Genomic DNA, 15350 nt, shown 5'->3' with positions numbered 1-15350 from the left:
GGCCTGGAGAGCTGCAGTGCGTGGGTGACAGGGAGGTGAAGCTGAGCATCAGCTCCCAGACACCTTCCACTTTGTATTAATCTCAGGCCCATGTTGCTGACAGATAAGGATGTGGTGAACGTTGTTTCTACCCTGGCAAAGGGACATGGTCTCTTCCAAGAAGTCCTAGCAAAAGGAACCCCAGCATGGGATGATGGCCAGGATTTCAGCCTGTGTCAGAAGTCAGAGGAGCCCTCACAAGATGCTCTTCCTCAGAGGAAGGATTGTCACGAGTCTGGCAGTGACTCAGGGAATAGTTGTTTCAAAGTTAAAGTTAAGCCTGGGAACAGAGGCAGACCCTCACCCTCTCATCCTCCAAGTCTTCCTGTTTCCCTACTAGACACATCTTCTTACCCCCTAGGGTGCAGGGCATGGCTTCCTTCATTTTATCCTCAGCCTCAGCCTTAGCTCTAGCCTCCCTGCCTCCTTAAGCAGCTCTATCCTTCCAATCTGATCTCCTTGCTGCTGCTTCCATGCATCCTTCTTCCTGTGTACATGGCAGGGTGACAGCAGGACCTGGTGTGTGGTTGTGTGCTCCTTCTTCAGCTCTGCTGCAGCGGCACCATCTCCTAGTGGCTCCTGTAGGTGAACACATAGGAGATCCCATAAACTCAAGCACTGTTTCAGCTCTCCTGCAGCTACTTCTCCATGAATGAATGCCAGATACCGTTGAAGCTGAAAGTTCATCCTGCACAGAAATGAAGAATAAGCAGCCTGGGTGTTGCCCAGCCTCCCCCAACCCCTTGCCAAAAATCAGTCTGGCTGAGCCAAGAGGCAGATCCAAGAAAGCCAAATAAATAAATAGATAGATAGATAATAACTTTAAAGAATGGGATCTTTTATATTGATTTTTAAGTCATTAAAATAATCATTATGAAAAATTTCCAAACTTTCTAGGCTACCTTACCACTATTTAAAAATTTAATATTTTCATTGTTGCGGGTAATGATAGACCATGTACCTCAAGTTCTCCAGGCACTGAAGGAAGACCCCTTAGGAGGGCCTGGTTGGTTTTCTAGACCCTTTAGTTGAGGGACCTAGGGAAGAACAGATGGCCAAAGAGAGCCGAGGAAGAATGCTAAGTAACAAGTTTAAAAAAAAAAAAAAAAACTCAGTAGGGACACTCAGGAGCCATCGTGTAATAAATCATCTAATGCTCAAGCAGTATTCCCAGGACAGCATGGGACCCCGTCAGAGCCCCTCGACCTTGGCTGCAAATCGCATTAACTTTATGAAACCATCCTGTCGGGCCCCTCCAGAGTGCCCCTTCCATTACCTCACCCCTCTCTTCTCAATCAATCTTTCAGCCTCAATACTTACCCTTTAAATCAATTCAACTCTGAGATCCATCTTGCTATTTCCCCAGCCCGTTTTAAAATCCCATTGGCTTTTATAAATCAATTGTGTTTCAGCTCTCCTGCAGCTACTTCTCCATGCTCGCAGGGCTGCACTTGCAAAAGCTGCAGATGGACAAACACCCCTGCAAACCTGCTTCACGGCACCCAGCCCCAGCAGGCACGGTCCAGAAGGGATATGCCCCAGCAGGTGCCAAAAGGCCGAGGCCACCTAAAGTCTATTTAAAAAATCCTGGACATAATCGAATGTGTTTGGTGGGGCCTCCAAATTAGACCCTGAATTGAGGATTCACTTGCAGTAATGTATTCAAGAAGTGTCTGAAGGGTTCCCCAGTAGAGGGGTTAGGGAGCAGGACAGGGACAAGAGACCCAAGCCCAAGTCCAATGCAAAGGCCAATCAAAGGAGGTCTCAACCTAAACCATCCTGGTCCTTCCACTCCTGACTCTGCTTTGACCAAGGGCTGCCAACAGAGATGACATAAATTCCTAGGCATTCCCATTCTTCCAGTGTGGACAGACTCCAGTAATCCAAGGACAGTCTTCCTAAATAGGTCAACCATCCCGAGATATCCCTGGGAGGAGGCTAAAGTAAATCACAGTGAGAGGTGTGGGGCATATAACCTGAAAAGGAACCTGGAGAATTCCGGCTGCGCTCTGCCAGGATCCACTATTAGATGTGTCTTTAGAGCCATTTCTAATGTCAGTAGCAGTCGATGTTCCTGTAACTGCAGTGTGAAGGATCAACACACATGCACCTCCCCAGGCTGGCCCAGAGAGGCTCACCTACAGAGAGGCCCATCATGCTCACTCACAGCCCCCGATCATGGTCCTGGAAGGACCACAAAAAGGCCAGGCCCAAGTTTTTCACCAGAACCTGTCTGTTCACCATGTGCTGTGTTTGAAAGTAGTCTCTCCTCCTAACCCAGGAGCTTCCTGCAGGCAGAGACTCAGAGACTGTCTTTCTTGCTCCATGTTGTGGTCCAGGGTCCCTCTAGTGCTTATCATCAATAAGGACTCATAATCACTTATCACATTAGCAATCTTTTCATGGTTATTTTAGATTTCCTTAGGGGATCCAGCTCAAAAAAAAAAAAAAAACAAACCACTCTCACTTAAAATCTTTCATCATAATTTACATAATCAACACAAATTCCATCCCTTTATGAAATGCACAGTATTACAGCTCCATCCTTCCCTTCATGACCATAACTTATGTTAGAGATGGGGTACATTATTTGGCAGACCTTACTCTCATACAAATACCTGCATCTGCAGAAAATCCATTGCAATGCCTTTTGTTTAGGGTAGGTGTTTTTCTTCTACTTTACATAATTTTATATTCTGTGTGTCATTCTACAACTTGTTTTCTTCTATAATAGAATTTAAATACACCCAACCTTCCCTATTTATAGGTTCTACATCCTCAGATTCAACAAACTGCAGATTAAAAGCATTTAAAAAAAGTTACATCTATATTCAACAGGTACAGACTTTTGCTCATGTTATTATTTCCTAAATGAAGCAATATAACAACTCTTTATGTAGCATTTACATTCTGTTAGGTATTACAAGCAATCTAGAGATAATTGAAATTTATGGGAAGGTGTGTGTTTTTTTACAAGGGATTTGATATTTTATATAAAGGACTTGAACATTCAGGGATTTGTGTACCTACAGGGGATCCTGGAACCCATCCAGGTATGACTGTAAATGTTAATGTGAAGCATAAAAGGGGAGATAGGAGGGTTACTTTTTTTGAGATTTGACCACCAAGGAAATGAGTCATTGGGAAAATGGCATTTGAGTGGAAAACAGCATCTCAGGCGAGGACACAGCAGACAGAGAGTTCACACTGGCCACACATAAGCCCAGGAACTGCAAAGGCCAGAGGAGGAGAGGCCAGAGGAGGGCTGAGAGGTCACAAGGCTGGATGTCCAGGACCCCAGTGGGCCACAATGGTGGCTCTACTTTCACTCTGAGCCAGCTTACTGGAAATCCTGCAGGGTATTCATAAGGAACAACTTGATCTAACTCCCATCTTTAAAAACCCACTTGAAAAGGGACTGCAGCTGAGGATGGCAGAGTAGGGAGGCAGAAGAAGCAACATCAGGGGAGAAATGTTGGCAGCTGGGAACAGGGCCTGAGGATGGGGTATCCACTGACCAGGATAGGGGAGGCCATGCAAGGAGCAGGTTCTGGGGCAGGAGGAGACCAAGAGTTCAGCTTTGAACTTGTGACATCAGAGGTGGCAGGTGGACAGTGTGACACATGGTCTCAAGTTCAAGGTTGAGCTGCATAGGGCCTTGCACACATCACTGATGATTAAATCCATGAGACAGTGTAGATAGATGTGGGACCAGCCCTAAGCAATTAAGAGGTTGGAAAGATGCAACAGAGCTGGGAAACTGGAAAAGGTGGGGGTGTTGGGAGAGGAAGGGCCATGTTGGAACTCAGGGTAGAAAATGGTCCCAGGACAGGGAAGAGTCAACTTGTCAAGTGCTGCAGGGCAGTGGAGGAACCAAAGGACTGACCTGTCTGTCCCTTGAATTGAATAACGTAAGGGTCACTGGGGACCATGATTACAGTAGTTTGGGTGGGCAGAGGTAAGGGAAACCTGATTAGAGGGTGTTCAAAAGAGAATAGGGCAGGAATCAGAATTGGGGAGTGAAAGCACTTATTTTGAGGAGTCAGATAAAAGGGGAGTTCTCCCTATTAGCTCATGTATTTTCTTATTGTTTTCAATGTCTGTATGGTTGAATATACCGTTATTTGGCCATTTTCCTTCTGATGGGCATTTGAATCTTCTTCATTTTAGCTATCCGTGGGCATCCTTGTATGCCACTAGCCCTGCACTTGGGGTTCTCTCTGGGGTGGGAGGGTAGGGACAGGAGAGAAGCAGAACTACTGATTTGTAAAGGATATGTGATTTTTAGCTGGGGGTGGTGGCACACACCTGTAATCCCAGCCACTCAGGAGGCTATTGCAGGAGGATCAAAAGTTCCAGGCCAGCCCCAGCAAGGCTCTAAGCAACTTAGCGAGACCCTGTCTCAAAATAAAAAATAAAAAGGGTTGAGGATGTAGCTCAGTGGTAGAGCACCCCTGGGTTCAATCCCCGATGGGGGGTGGGGGGGGGGGAAACAAAGATGTGTGATTTTAATCCTAAGTACAGCTCCAGTGTCCTCTATCTAGTGACTTGCAATGTCTCACAGCCTCACCAATAAATGATATTGTCAAACTTTCCAAACTTTACCTGTAAAGGATACGCAGTGTTGCATCTTACAATGCCTGTAATTTGCATTTTCCTGCTGATTGTTGGAGCTCAGCATCCCTGTACATCTGTTGGTCATTTGTAGGTTCTCTTCTGTTCAGCACCTATTCACTTCTTTAATTTCTTCAACTCTGAGAAATGCAAAATTCCCTACCTCCTTGCTGGGGATAAGGCCTGTATCTGTGATTCATCTGCTGGCCATGCACCCCCTGCTGCATTACCAACACCTGGACATGCACAGCTCTGTGCCCTCCTCTGAGGAGACACAAAACTTCAGTACTTGAATTGTTTGTCTGAACCAGGGTCTTGACATCTTGAGTTTGAGTTGACCTGTGTTTTCATTCTGGGCATCCCTGGCTAAGGAAAGATGCCCATCTTGCTGGAGTCTGCTCAGAGCACTGACGGGTGGCCCAGGATCCCTTCTGCTTTGGAAGAATTACAGTGTTCCTAGTGACCAGAAACAGTCCAAGTTTGGCCACATTAGAGCAATGTTGTGTGACTCTGAAAAAGATGCTTTTCTCCTTCAAGTCTCACTTCTAAAATCTGCGAAATCAGAGTTATTCTGGGGGATAAAGAAATGACTCATGACTTCTGCCTGTCCCCAGCTCTGGTAGTCACAGCCACTTGTGCACATCCATCCTTTCTGTTACTCACTCCCTCGATCCCAGTCTTGCCTGCATTTTCCCATCTCAACCGTACCCCTCCCTCTACCTCCAGCTGTCCCAGGAAGGCCAGGCCAGAGCTAACACAATGGGAACCAACTCTACCAGTACTCACAGCCCCATGTCCTTTCTCATCAGGCCCATGGCAGTGTCTGGAGTCACCAGCATAGTCTGGGCCAGGACACCCTAGCCCAGATCCTGGTTAAGACAGCAGCCTGGTACAGGTATAGTCAGGACTGAGTACAAGGAGAACCTTGGTGCACAGGTGATCTCTCATATCTCCGACAGGGAGGGTTGCAGCTGGCCAGGTGCCCCAGCATAGAACAGTACCTTACCCACAGCCATCTGTGCCTCCCTGCTTTCTGTCACACACAGGATGGCTTTTTGCTGTCCCAGGCAAGCTCCCCCACCCCCCACCACCAACACACATGTAAACAGTGCCTGACCTCAGGCTCTGCCTCCTGGCCCTTGCCAGAATGCTCCCTGTGGGAAGTGCTTCCTCTCTGACTTCTCTCCCCACCCACCTCACACACACACAGCCTCAACCTTCACCAGTCAAAATATGTTTGAACACACGCAGGTCCTTTCCCTTCAGATGCCTTCCTCCCCCTTTCCCCTCCTTGCAAGGAACATTCTAGAAAGAATTTTCCATGTTTTTTTGCTGCACTCACTCTCCCAGAGCACTCTCCTGGACGGTCTGTAAGACAGCTCTTGCTGCACTTCTCTGCCTGAGAAGCCAGGCCGGAATTCTCTCTCTTCCTCTTATAAGCTGTAGCCTTTTCTTCCAGCCCTCTCTGGGTTTTCCACTCCATTCTTTCCCTGGTGGTTCTCCTGTCTCTCTGGCTGCCTCTGCCAGTGTCTCTCAAAAGCTTCTCTGCCCCTTCCTGTCCTCACTTCTCCTAGTTCTCAGAATTCTCCCCTCAGGCCCCTGTTTCTTACTCCCCCCACAGGCTTCCTGGGAGATGTTATGCAGGCTCTAGACTCGGGAAGAGTTAAGTAGCTCACCCTGAAGTTAGGCAGGCTCTGATTCCTAAACAGACCCCGTGCCAGTGGCCTCAGGCAACTGTCTCAGCTCTCACATCTACAGACTGGAAGTCATAGCATTTGCTGTCAGGAATAAATAAAATTATTTCATTTAGGCTTGTGCATGACATGGAGTGTCTAAGTTCACAATGAACAATAACTATAATACTATCATAATAATTATCATTCAACACTTACGGAGCACCTCCCTCCTACATGTGGGCCCTGGTCTGTAGCTGCCTCTGTCCAGCATGCTCCCCTCCCATGGGTCACATCTGACTTCCTCCAGAAATGTCCTCCTGGATGTTGAAGAGATGAGGAAAGCACAATGTATTCCAGTTGCACTTGTTCTACTCCTCCTCCTTGACAACTCTCTCTCTCTCTCTCTCTCTCTCTCTCTCTCTCTCTCTCTCTCTCTCTTTCTCTCTCCCTCTACCTCTACAAACCATTAGTCAGCAACCCCAACAACCCCTCCTCCTGAATGTCTCTATGGGTGGCACCCTGCTCTCTACACATCCCAAAGACCTACCCTCCCCTGCCCTCCACCCTCTGACTTTCCTCCCTGGGTTGTTCCCATCTGCTTCCTCAGTTTCCCAACAGCCTACCTCCTGAGAGGATCTCAGGCTTCCAGGGCTCCTGATGGGTCTTAAGGCCCCACCTTCCCTTCTCTCCTCTGGAACTGACCACCTAAACCAAGACCCTGGGTTCTGAATTTGGGTTTGCTCCATACTGGTACACTGATGGATGTGTACACACAGAGACACACACATGCAAAACAAATTCTGTGATACACTCACATAATTTAGTGTATACATTCTCTCTCTCCCTTCCTCTTGCTTTCTTACACACACACACACACAAACACTCTTGTACATTCTCTCTCTGTCTCTCTCTGACTCTCTCTCTCTCTCTCTCTCTCTCTCTCACACACACACACACACACATATACTCTTGCACATTCTCTCTCTGTCTCTCTCTGACTCTTTCTCTCTCTCACACACACACAAACACACACATATACTCTTGCACATTCTCTCTCTCTCTCTCTCTCTCTCTCACACACACACACACACACACACACACACACACACACACACACGGAGACATCCAGAGCTCCCCAGCGCTCCCCAGTAGGGAGTTGGGTCCCCTAGGAGCTCCCTGCTGGTCCATCCTCCTCCAACTCACCTCCCTCCCTGCTTCAAGCAGATGCCGCTCAGGTTTTCGGAAGTGAACACAACACTTTTCTTGCAATATCTGTCCCAGGGGCTATAGTCTTAGGGAGAAGCAGACATATGCTTGAACCACAAAATTATACACTAGGCTATTATTCATGCAATCTTAAAGGTGAAGTGAAAAGAAAGAGATGAATTTCTGCGGAGTACCTCTGGGAGGACCGCATGGTATGCTCCATATCCTGAACAGAGGGTAGGATTCTGACATTGAAGAGTAGTGGAACCAAAGGCCTTTCCAATAGAGGTTGTCTGATGTGACCCAAGCCCAGCACATGATTATATCAGCATCACCCAGGTTGCTTCAAAATTCAGGTATGAAGATGTGCATATAATACACAGACACCTTGGCAGCTACTAACTTGGACAGGTGGTCCAGGTGGAGGTGTGTGGGTACATTAGATGATGTGCTGTGAACTTACAGTGACTGCCAGGCTGGGCCAGGGGTGGAGTTTCTCTATGCATAATAAATAAATACAACTAGTTTTGGAGGAAGCAGATTATTAGACCCATTTTTAGAAATTGTGGCACTTTCATGAAGGGGTTAAGTGTGTAAGCCTGAAGTTAGGCAAACTGAGATTCCTAAACAGTCTGCCTCCTGTCACCTGGGGCCTTGACAAACCATCTCAGCCTCTGCAAACATTGGCTCACATATTTGTGAACAGAAGAATTACCACTTGTTTTCAGATTAAATGAAATGATTCATGCAGAGCATTTCCTTGGCAGCTCCATAGCTCTTTAGGAGACTTCTGTGGAAGCTAAGAGGTAAGAGTCAGGAAGTAGTCCAGGCAAGAGATGGTTATATTTGAATTGATTCAGTAAAAAGAAGTGAAAAGAAAGGAGAGTGAGAAAGAGTCTTCAGATTTGGAAACTAATGAAGTCAGGAGTCAAAGGGGAGGGATTTGCAGGAACAAACTCTGCGTTGTCCAGACTATTTGGGTTGAGGAAGGAGAGGTAGTTGCGTGTCTCCCCCCATCAATACATGCTTGTCAGCAAGAGGAGGTGACAGTGTCTACCTAACACACAAACTGTGCCAAGGGATAGCAAATGCCATGCTCATTCCTTCCTCCCTAAAAACCAGAGTCCGATCTGCCCTGAGGTAGGCCCACATTCTGGTCATCCCTCAAGAATTCCATGGGTTCCCCACCTCCAGATGACTCTGCAGAGATTTGTGCCTTCTTTTCAGTGTCTGTACCCTTTGCCTGTCTCACATGACCTTGGACCTTTCATTCCTGCATGGTTGTGACTTATTTCCCCTGTCAGACTAGGGGATCCTCAAGGAAACATAAACTTAAAATTCTACACTGCATCTGGCAGACATCTACCAGTGTGGAATGAATGAATGAATGTTGTGCTTATGAGCCTTGACTTGGAGGAGGGCCAAGGGCACCCCTCTCCTCCCTGGGACAAAAGCTTGCCCTGGGCCTGCTCCCCAGATTTCTCCTCACCTCTTATTAGTACTGGAGACTTAGCATGTCAAAGCCATTTGACTTAAGCCTGGTTTAAATATTTACAGAACTAAATAAATTGATTAAAGGAAGTGCTGAGGACAGGAACAATGGTTATTAATAAATCATAACAATGATTATTTTCCTTTTGAGAAGTTCAGTCAGCCTGATAAGTAATATCCATGTGATTGATCACCTGGGGAGAACCCTGCACTGGTCTGGCCTCCTATGTGGAAACAAGAGCCTCCCTGGCAAACTGTGAGGCACGGGAGCTGGCTTCTCTTCTCCTCCTGGAAGGCCAGGGAAGCACGGGGTTTGGGTGCCACTGGCAGGACGCTCAGGGCTGCCCACATGTGCTGAAATAGAGAGTGCACAGCTGCTGACATGGAGCCCAGCTACATAACCTCACCTTGTTCCTTTGCCCCAGTTAACCGGCTCCCTGATGCCTTCTCTCTCCTTCCTGTAATTCTCAGGAGGGCTGGTGCCCAGGGTTTGGGAATCAGAGCATAGAACACCTCCTTCTGTTCTTTGTCTTGTCACATGAAGTCTCCTGCAGGCCAGTCATGTCATCGACCATGCAGTCATTCTTGCATAAGTTGCTGGGCTCCTGCTCTCTGCCAGGCTCAGTGTCCATGGTTCTATGTCCAGAAAGTTCAGCCTTCCTGGGACAAACAGAGAGTACTTCTGTCAACCTGACCCAGGGCTCGGGTGGAAGTCTCAGTGGCACTCAGGAGAGTCCTGCTGCACTGATGAGTCCTGGAGAGTTTGTTGAGTTTCTGCTGTGCACCTGCCCTGTGCAGGATGCTCTGGTGATATGAGAGGAAGAGCAGGTGCATTTCTGGTGGAATGTGCCAGCTTTGGGCCCTGTTATTTTAAAAAAAGATAGAACGAGGAAAGTGGCCCTAGAATGTTCCATGGTTCATTCCCCACTAAAGACTCCAGAGGGGCTGTTCAGACATCTGTGGAGGAACAGAAGGGTCTAAGTAGACCCTTCCAGTTCCCCAAGAAAAGGAAAAAGAATTCAAGAATAGACAGTAGAGGCCTGAGCCGACTCCACTCACCAGAAAATCCTCACTCACAGAGGGCACTGCTGCCTACCAGGTCTCAATTTAGAAATCTCATGCAATTAAAAAGATAAAGGCCCAAGCACTGGTGACTATCAATTCTTAACCCACTAAAAGAATTTGAGACATGAGAAAATTGAGACCCAGACAAGCAAACTCAGTTACTCTAGGGACATACCTGTCTTTCCCCCTCAATGTTCTGCCAGCTTGCACCAGAATACTGGGGTCATGATAACCCTCTTCTCCTCATGGGCATCATCTCCATGGCCCCTGGGCTTAAGAGTCCCCAGCTCTGAAAGGGGATCAGCAAGTGTCTGTTGGGTACAGCCTGCTTCTACTCCTTGCCGGAGAGAGACAGGATATAAGATCAGATGAGGGGGCAGCCCTGGGAGCAGAAAGGCCCCTCCTGAGGCCTGATGTTATTGGGTCTCACAATCCCTACCTGCCTCATCTGTGCTCCAGCCCAGCCTCACCCAGGCCGAGTGTTTCTTCCAATTCTGGGTCCTCCTTGGCAAGGATGCTGAGCTTGCAGGGCAGAGATGCTGGGCAAGATGCTATGATACTTGGAAATGAAAGGGCAGCCTTTCCAGGACTGTAAGAAGATTCATCTTTTCACCCAGCTTAAGGAAACAAATCCTTCATGGAGATGTCCACCTCACGATTTCCATTATCATAACCATCATCACTACAGTAACTAGTCACTGGGTCCCTCAGACATGCCAAGCACTCTGCCAGGTGGGCTGTCTCCCCTCCTCCAACTTGCCCTGCTGGGTGAGGGACTGTCATCATAAATGGGCCCAATTTGCTGATCTGCAGACCAAAACACAGAGTTCACAGAGCTGGCAGTGATCCAAACACAAGCCTTTGTCCAAAGCCTGTATTTCTTCAACTGGGCCCCTTTGTTCCTTTAATTAAATAATTAACAGAAAGAATGTGAATGCTCAGCAATGTTGGAATCTTTTGGTAACATATGGTGGGGCATCAGATTGCATACAGGGAGCATAAACAGCTATTAGGACTCAGGAGGGTGTGCATGATAATTCTGCCTCAAGAACATGGGGACCAGGCCCAGCAGCAAGGTTGGGAACAAAAATGCAGATCAGTCTGAAATGCAAGAACGTGTGAAGCTCAACCCTGGTCAGGGTACTGCTGGGCTTCAGAGGTGAGACTGAGTTCCTGGAAGGAGCAACCTCCACTGGACTCCTCTGGAGTCCCTCCCTTTAGTCTCTGGAAAAACCCTACTCCCCTAAAGGATTGCCAGTCCCCTTCAGTGTGCAAGGATACCCATGGAGCTGGCATAGCTACTTGGATACCAGAAACAAGAGGTGATCCTGATGCTGAACCCTTCCAGAGCCAAGGTTTATGGGATGGTCTCTTCATTTTGTTGTTGTTGTTCATGCAAATGTGCTAGATTCAAGATAGTATTCCCCGCTATAAGATTGCAGACGAAACTGGGAACCACCAGGCTATATGCTATAAGACAAGAGCTGGCTGTCATGTTATGTTTAATACCATTGAGATTCAGATCATTAAGGCTAACTCTAAGTATCCTGTGTTTAACTACCATGACTCATGTCCATCCCTTGGCCCCACAGTGATGAGGACCATACATACAGAATTGGATAAGATCCTATTTCCTGTTTGCCCACCCCTCAAGGCTGAAGTGGCAGAAAGGCAACCATATAGATGAGTCCCAGCCACAGGCTAGATATGTCCTGTAAAAGAGGGAATGTCTGCCTGGAAAAGATTCATGAGGAAGATTCCACAGTAGAGGTGTCATCTGAGTTGGATTTTGAAGGCTGAGTATGAGCTCACCATGCAGCCAAACCTAGGGATTTAATGGGGGAGGATGGCAGAAAAATCTAGGCTAGTGAGACAGGGTGGGCGGAAGGTAGGCCAGGCTTAGGGAACTGTGGTCACTAGTATAACAGGAGGAACTTATATACACATGCACATGTGTATACACACACACATACACACATGCACATGTGTATACACACACACACACACAAAAATCGTAGGCACAGTGCAAAAACTGTGGGTTGCAGGGACCATGTGTTCCTATCAGAAGTTAGGATCCGTGAACTACGAATTGCAGTTATGATTACATTTGGATTCAGAATTGTTCCTCCAAAGTCCAGCATGTCCTCTCCTAGTAAATACTGCAATAATATGCTTGATTCTGGCCAAGGAGAGAAACGTTTCCCCCAAAGACCAAGGAGAGAGGAGGGGAAGTATACAAACAGAGAGATGGGAATGGAGGAGACAAGAATCTGAATTCATCACTGCCATGGGCAGTACCAGCCCTGCAGAGTGCTGGTCAGCGATGTCAGCTGGGGAAAAGAGGGTTTGCAGGCACCCAGAAAGCTGCGACATAGTAGTTATTGCCCCCCTTGTTCTGTCAAGGAGCCACCATCAAAATCACAACAAATTGCTGAAAGAGAGGTCCCACCATCCAGGCCCTGCACAATGGTTCCAGGGAAGCAGCAGAGTGGCTTTGGAGAATCTGGGCAGTGGTGCTCAAGCCTGATGTCTCCAGAAGAGGGGGCTTCAAACAGACACTGGGGTAGGGTCTGGATGGAGCCAGTTCCCACTGCCCCTGAGTAACAGAAACCTGGCTAGAATGTAATCTCCAGGAGAAACCAGATTTTTATCTCTTTTTTAAATTTCACTACTTTATCCTCATAACTAGAACAGATCTTGGCACAGAGTCTGCACTTAATAAATAGTGACTGAATGAAAAGAAATGAGTCATGGAATGAATAGATGAGTGGACAGTTACATGTATACATTGATGGATGGATGCGTGGATACATGGATGGAGGTTTGGATGAAGAAACCTGGAGAAATGGAGAATCTAGATTTCCAGGAACAGAGCAGAAATGAATCAGGCAGGCAGACTATCCCACCTATCCCAGGTGGATAACCTTGGGTGGCTGCTGCTGCTGCTGAAGTCTTCCAGCCTATGTATGCCCTTGGAACCCAACAGGGAATTGGGCCTGCAATGCTCATATCCCACTGTCCTGGGCTTGCAAGCCTTGGTCCAAGATCAGCTGGGATACCAGAATGTGCTGAGTACTGGCCAGAGGCACACCAGTCTCTGTACTCACTATGTGTGTTCTTGACTTCCAGCCCGCTCCAAGAGCCTGGTGATGGGGGAGCAGAGCCGCAGCCCAGGGCGGCCACCAGGACCCTGCAGGTTGGGCCCTGTTCTGAAGGCAGGCTGGCTGAGGAAGCAGAGGAGCATCATGAAGAACTGGCAACAGCGCTGGTTTGTGTTGCGTGGGAATCAGCTTTTCTATTACAAAGACAAAGATGAGACCAAGCCCCAGGTGAGAAGTCATGTCCTATCTTCCATGGGTAGCACCCTGGGGCTCAGAGGGACAGTAAACTCTGCCCAGGAGAGGGAAAAGGCAGGGAACTTTTCAGGCTTCCAGCCCTCAGCACCCACGTTTTATTCTTACCCTCCGTGTTCCTGGCTTAATGAAATGCACCCACAGCTTTGATAATGAAAATGCTTCCACATGATGTTGACAGAGAGCATCCCTGTCCAGCTTAAGAAAATGTCTCTTCCTGTGTTCATCCCCTTAGTGCTTCCAAGGATGCACATGCATATATTTTGTTACTCCTACCGTCCAGGGAATGGGTACAGTCAACCTAGCTCCAAACTAGAACTTGGCTCACGTGAAGCCATGTGTCTGCTGTCTCTGTCTTATGTCAGCCATCTTTTTCTCACCAGCTCTGTAAGACCCACCTCAGGTGCTTAAAGTGTTGACTTTTCCACCCAAATTGTGATAAATTCACCCATTCAGAGCAATTAGTAGCTTCAGTACCACACATGGCCTTATCACAGGTGGACCTTGCAAACATTGTGATGAAATGCTCTGTCACCAAGGCATTGGCTTGCAGGATGCGGCATCTAATCTTTGTGGTAGGCACAGCTAGTTCTTTGTATCCATGGGATCTGCATCCATGGATGCAACCACTGTGGATCAAAAATATTCAGAAAAAAATTGCATATACAATGTTTTTGCCATCATTCTGAAAACAAGACTATATAACTATGTATATAGCATTACTCTGTACCATATTAAAAGTAATCAGAGAATGATTTAAACTATATGGGATGATGTGCTTAGGTTACATGATATTATTATCATTTTATATAAGATATTTTATCATCTGTGGACTTTAGTATTTAGTGGTAAGGGAGTGTGGACATCCTGGATCCAATTCCCTATAGATATCAAGGGATGGTTTCTGTAACTCTTGGGAAAAAATGGGGAAGAGATATTAAAGGACTTTGCCCAAATGATGCTCCTCATCAGGGATCCAAATCAGAAAAGGCCATCAGATCCCCTTGTTCAAAATCAGACGTCATGGAGCCTTGGTGGACAGGAGCCCTGTGTACATCTAAGCAGTTCCCATGGTCTATGGGTGTGGGCCAAGAGGGTTTTCTGTGATAGGCAAGGTGTGAGGAGATACCTGGGCACAGCGTGAGATAATGTCAAGTTCACAGTGAGAAATGACTCTTTCACATTTTTCACACTTCTTTCAATTTGGGGGTATGTCATAGATGAAGTGTCAGTTAGGTGTGAGCATATTTTTACCACTTCTCCAAGGCTTGATGCCCTTCTTTTAAAAGGAATATGGGGGCTGGGTTGAGAGGGAGCAGGCCTCATCTCACAATCTTCAGTGTCAGCAGGAATCAGCTGCAAGTTAATGACTTTCTTCCTTCACTGTATTTATTCTAATGGTTACCTTTGATTATGGGAAGAAATTCTAGTTTCTATTTATAGTGATCTCAAGTTTGCCTTTCCAAAACACATCTACATTAAAAACAGAAAGTGCTGCATAGCAAAGTGAATGAACTTAATGCCACCAAACTAAACTTAAAAATGGTTAGTTTAGGGTCTGAGGGTATAGCTCAAGAGAATAGCACTTGCCTTGCATACTCAAGGCCCTGGGTTATCCCCAGCACAACCAAGGGGGGAAAAAAGTTTAGCATGGTAAACTTTATGTGATTGCAGATTTTACCACAATAAGAATAAATTAAAAATGAAACTTCATAAGGAAAACCTTCATGTAAATAACACCACAAATGAAAAATGAGTAAGACAAAATTCATGAGAGTAAGCATAAACTAAAATTAGGAATAAAGTTAAGGGGATCTAAACAGGATTAAGAAACCCTGGTCTTGCCAGCCTCCTTGATTTTAAAAGAGAGGAAAAACAACACCCAGAGAAGTTTAGTGGGGCAGAT

The 15350-nt window shown here is 46.8% G+C and overlaps 1 protein-coding gene across 5 annotated transcripts in view; it reads left to right on the top strand.

Moving 5' to 3' along the window:
• Arhgap22 (Rho GTPase activating protein 22) overlaps positions 1-15350 on the top strand; it is a 198513-nt gene that overhangs the window by 47427 nt on the left and 135736 nt on the right. For all 5 annotated transcript variants that reach the window (XM_046446763.2, XM_058579996.1, XM_046446765.2 and 2 more), the window contains one exon: positions 13221-13420. In XM_046446763.2, the coding sequence (XP_046302719.1) occupies positions 13221-13420 (200 nt within the window). The remainder of the gene's footprint in view (positions 1-13220; positions 13421-15350) is intronic.

This window comes from Marmota monax, unplaced genomic scaffold (genome assembly GCF_021218885.2).
Source record: "Marmota monax isolate L192 unplaced genomic scaffold, Marmota_monax_Labrador192_F-V1.1 WCK01_AAM20220418_F8-fsc00207, whole genome shotgun sequence".
NCBI classification, from domain to species: domain Eukaryota; kingdom Metazoa; phylum Chordata; class Mammalia; order Rodentia; family Sciuridae; genus Marmota; species Marmota monax.
The sequence above is the reverse complement of the archived record's forward strand: the minus strand, read 5'-3'. Positions and strand labels throughout refer to the sequence as shown.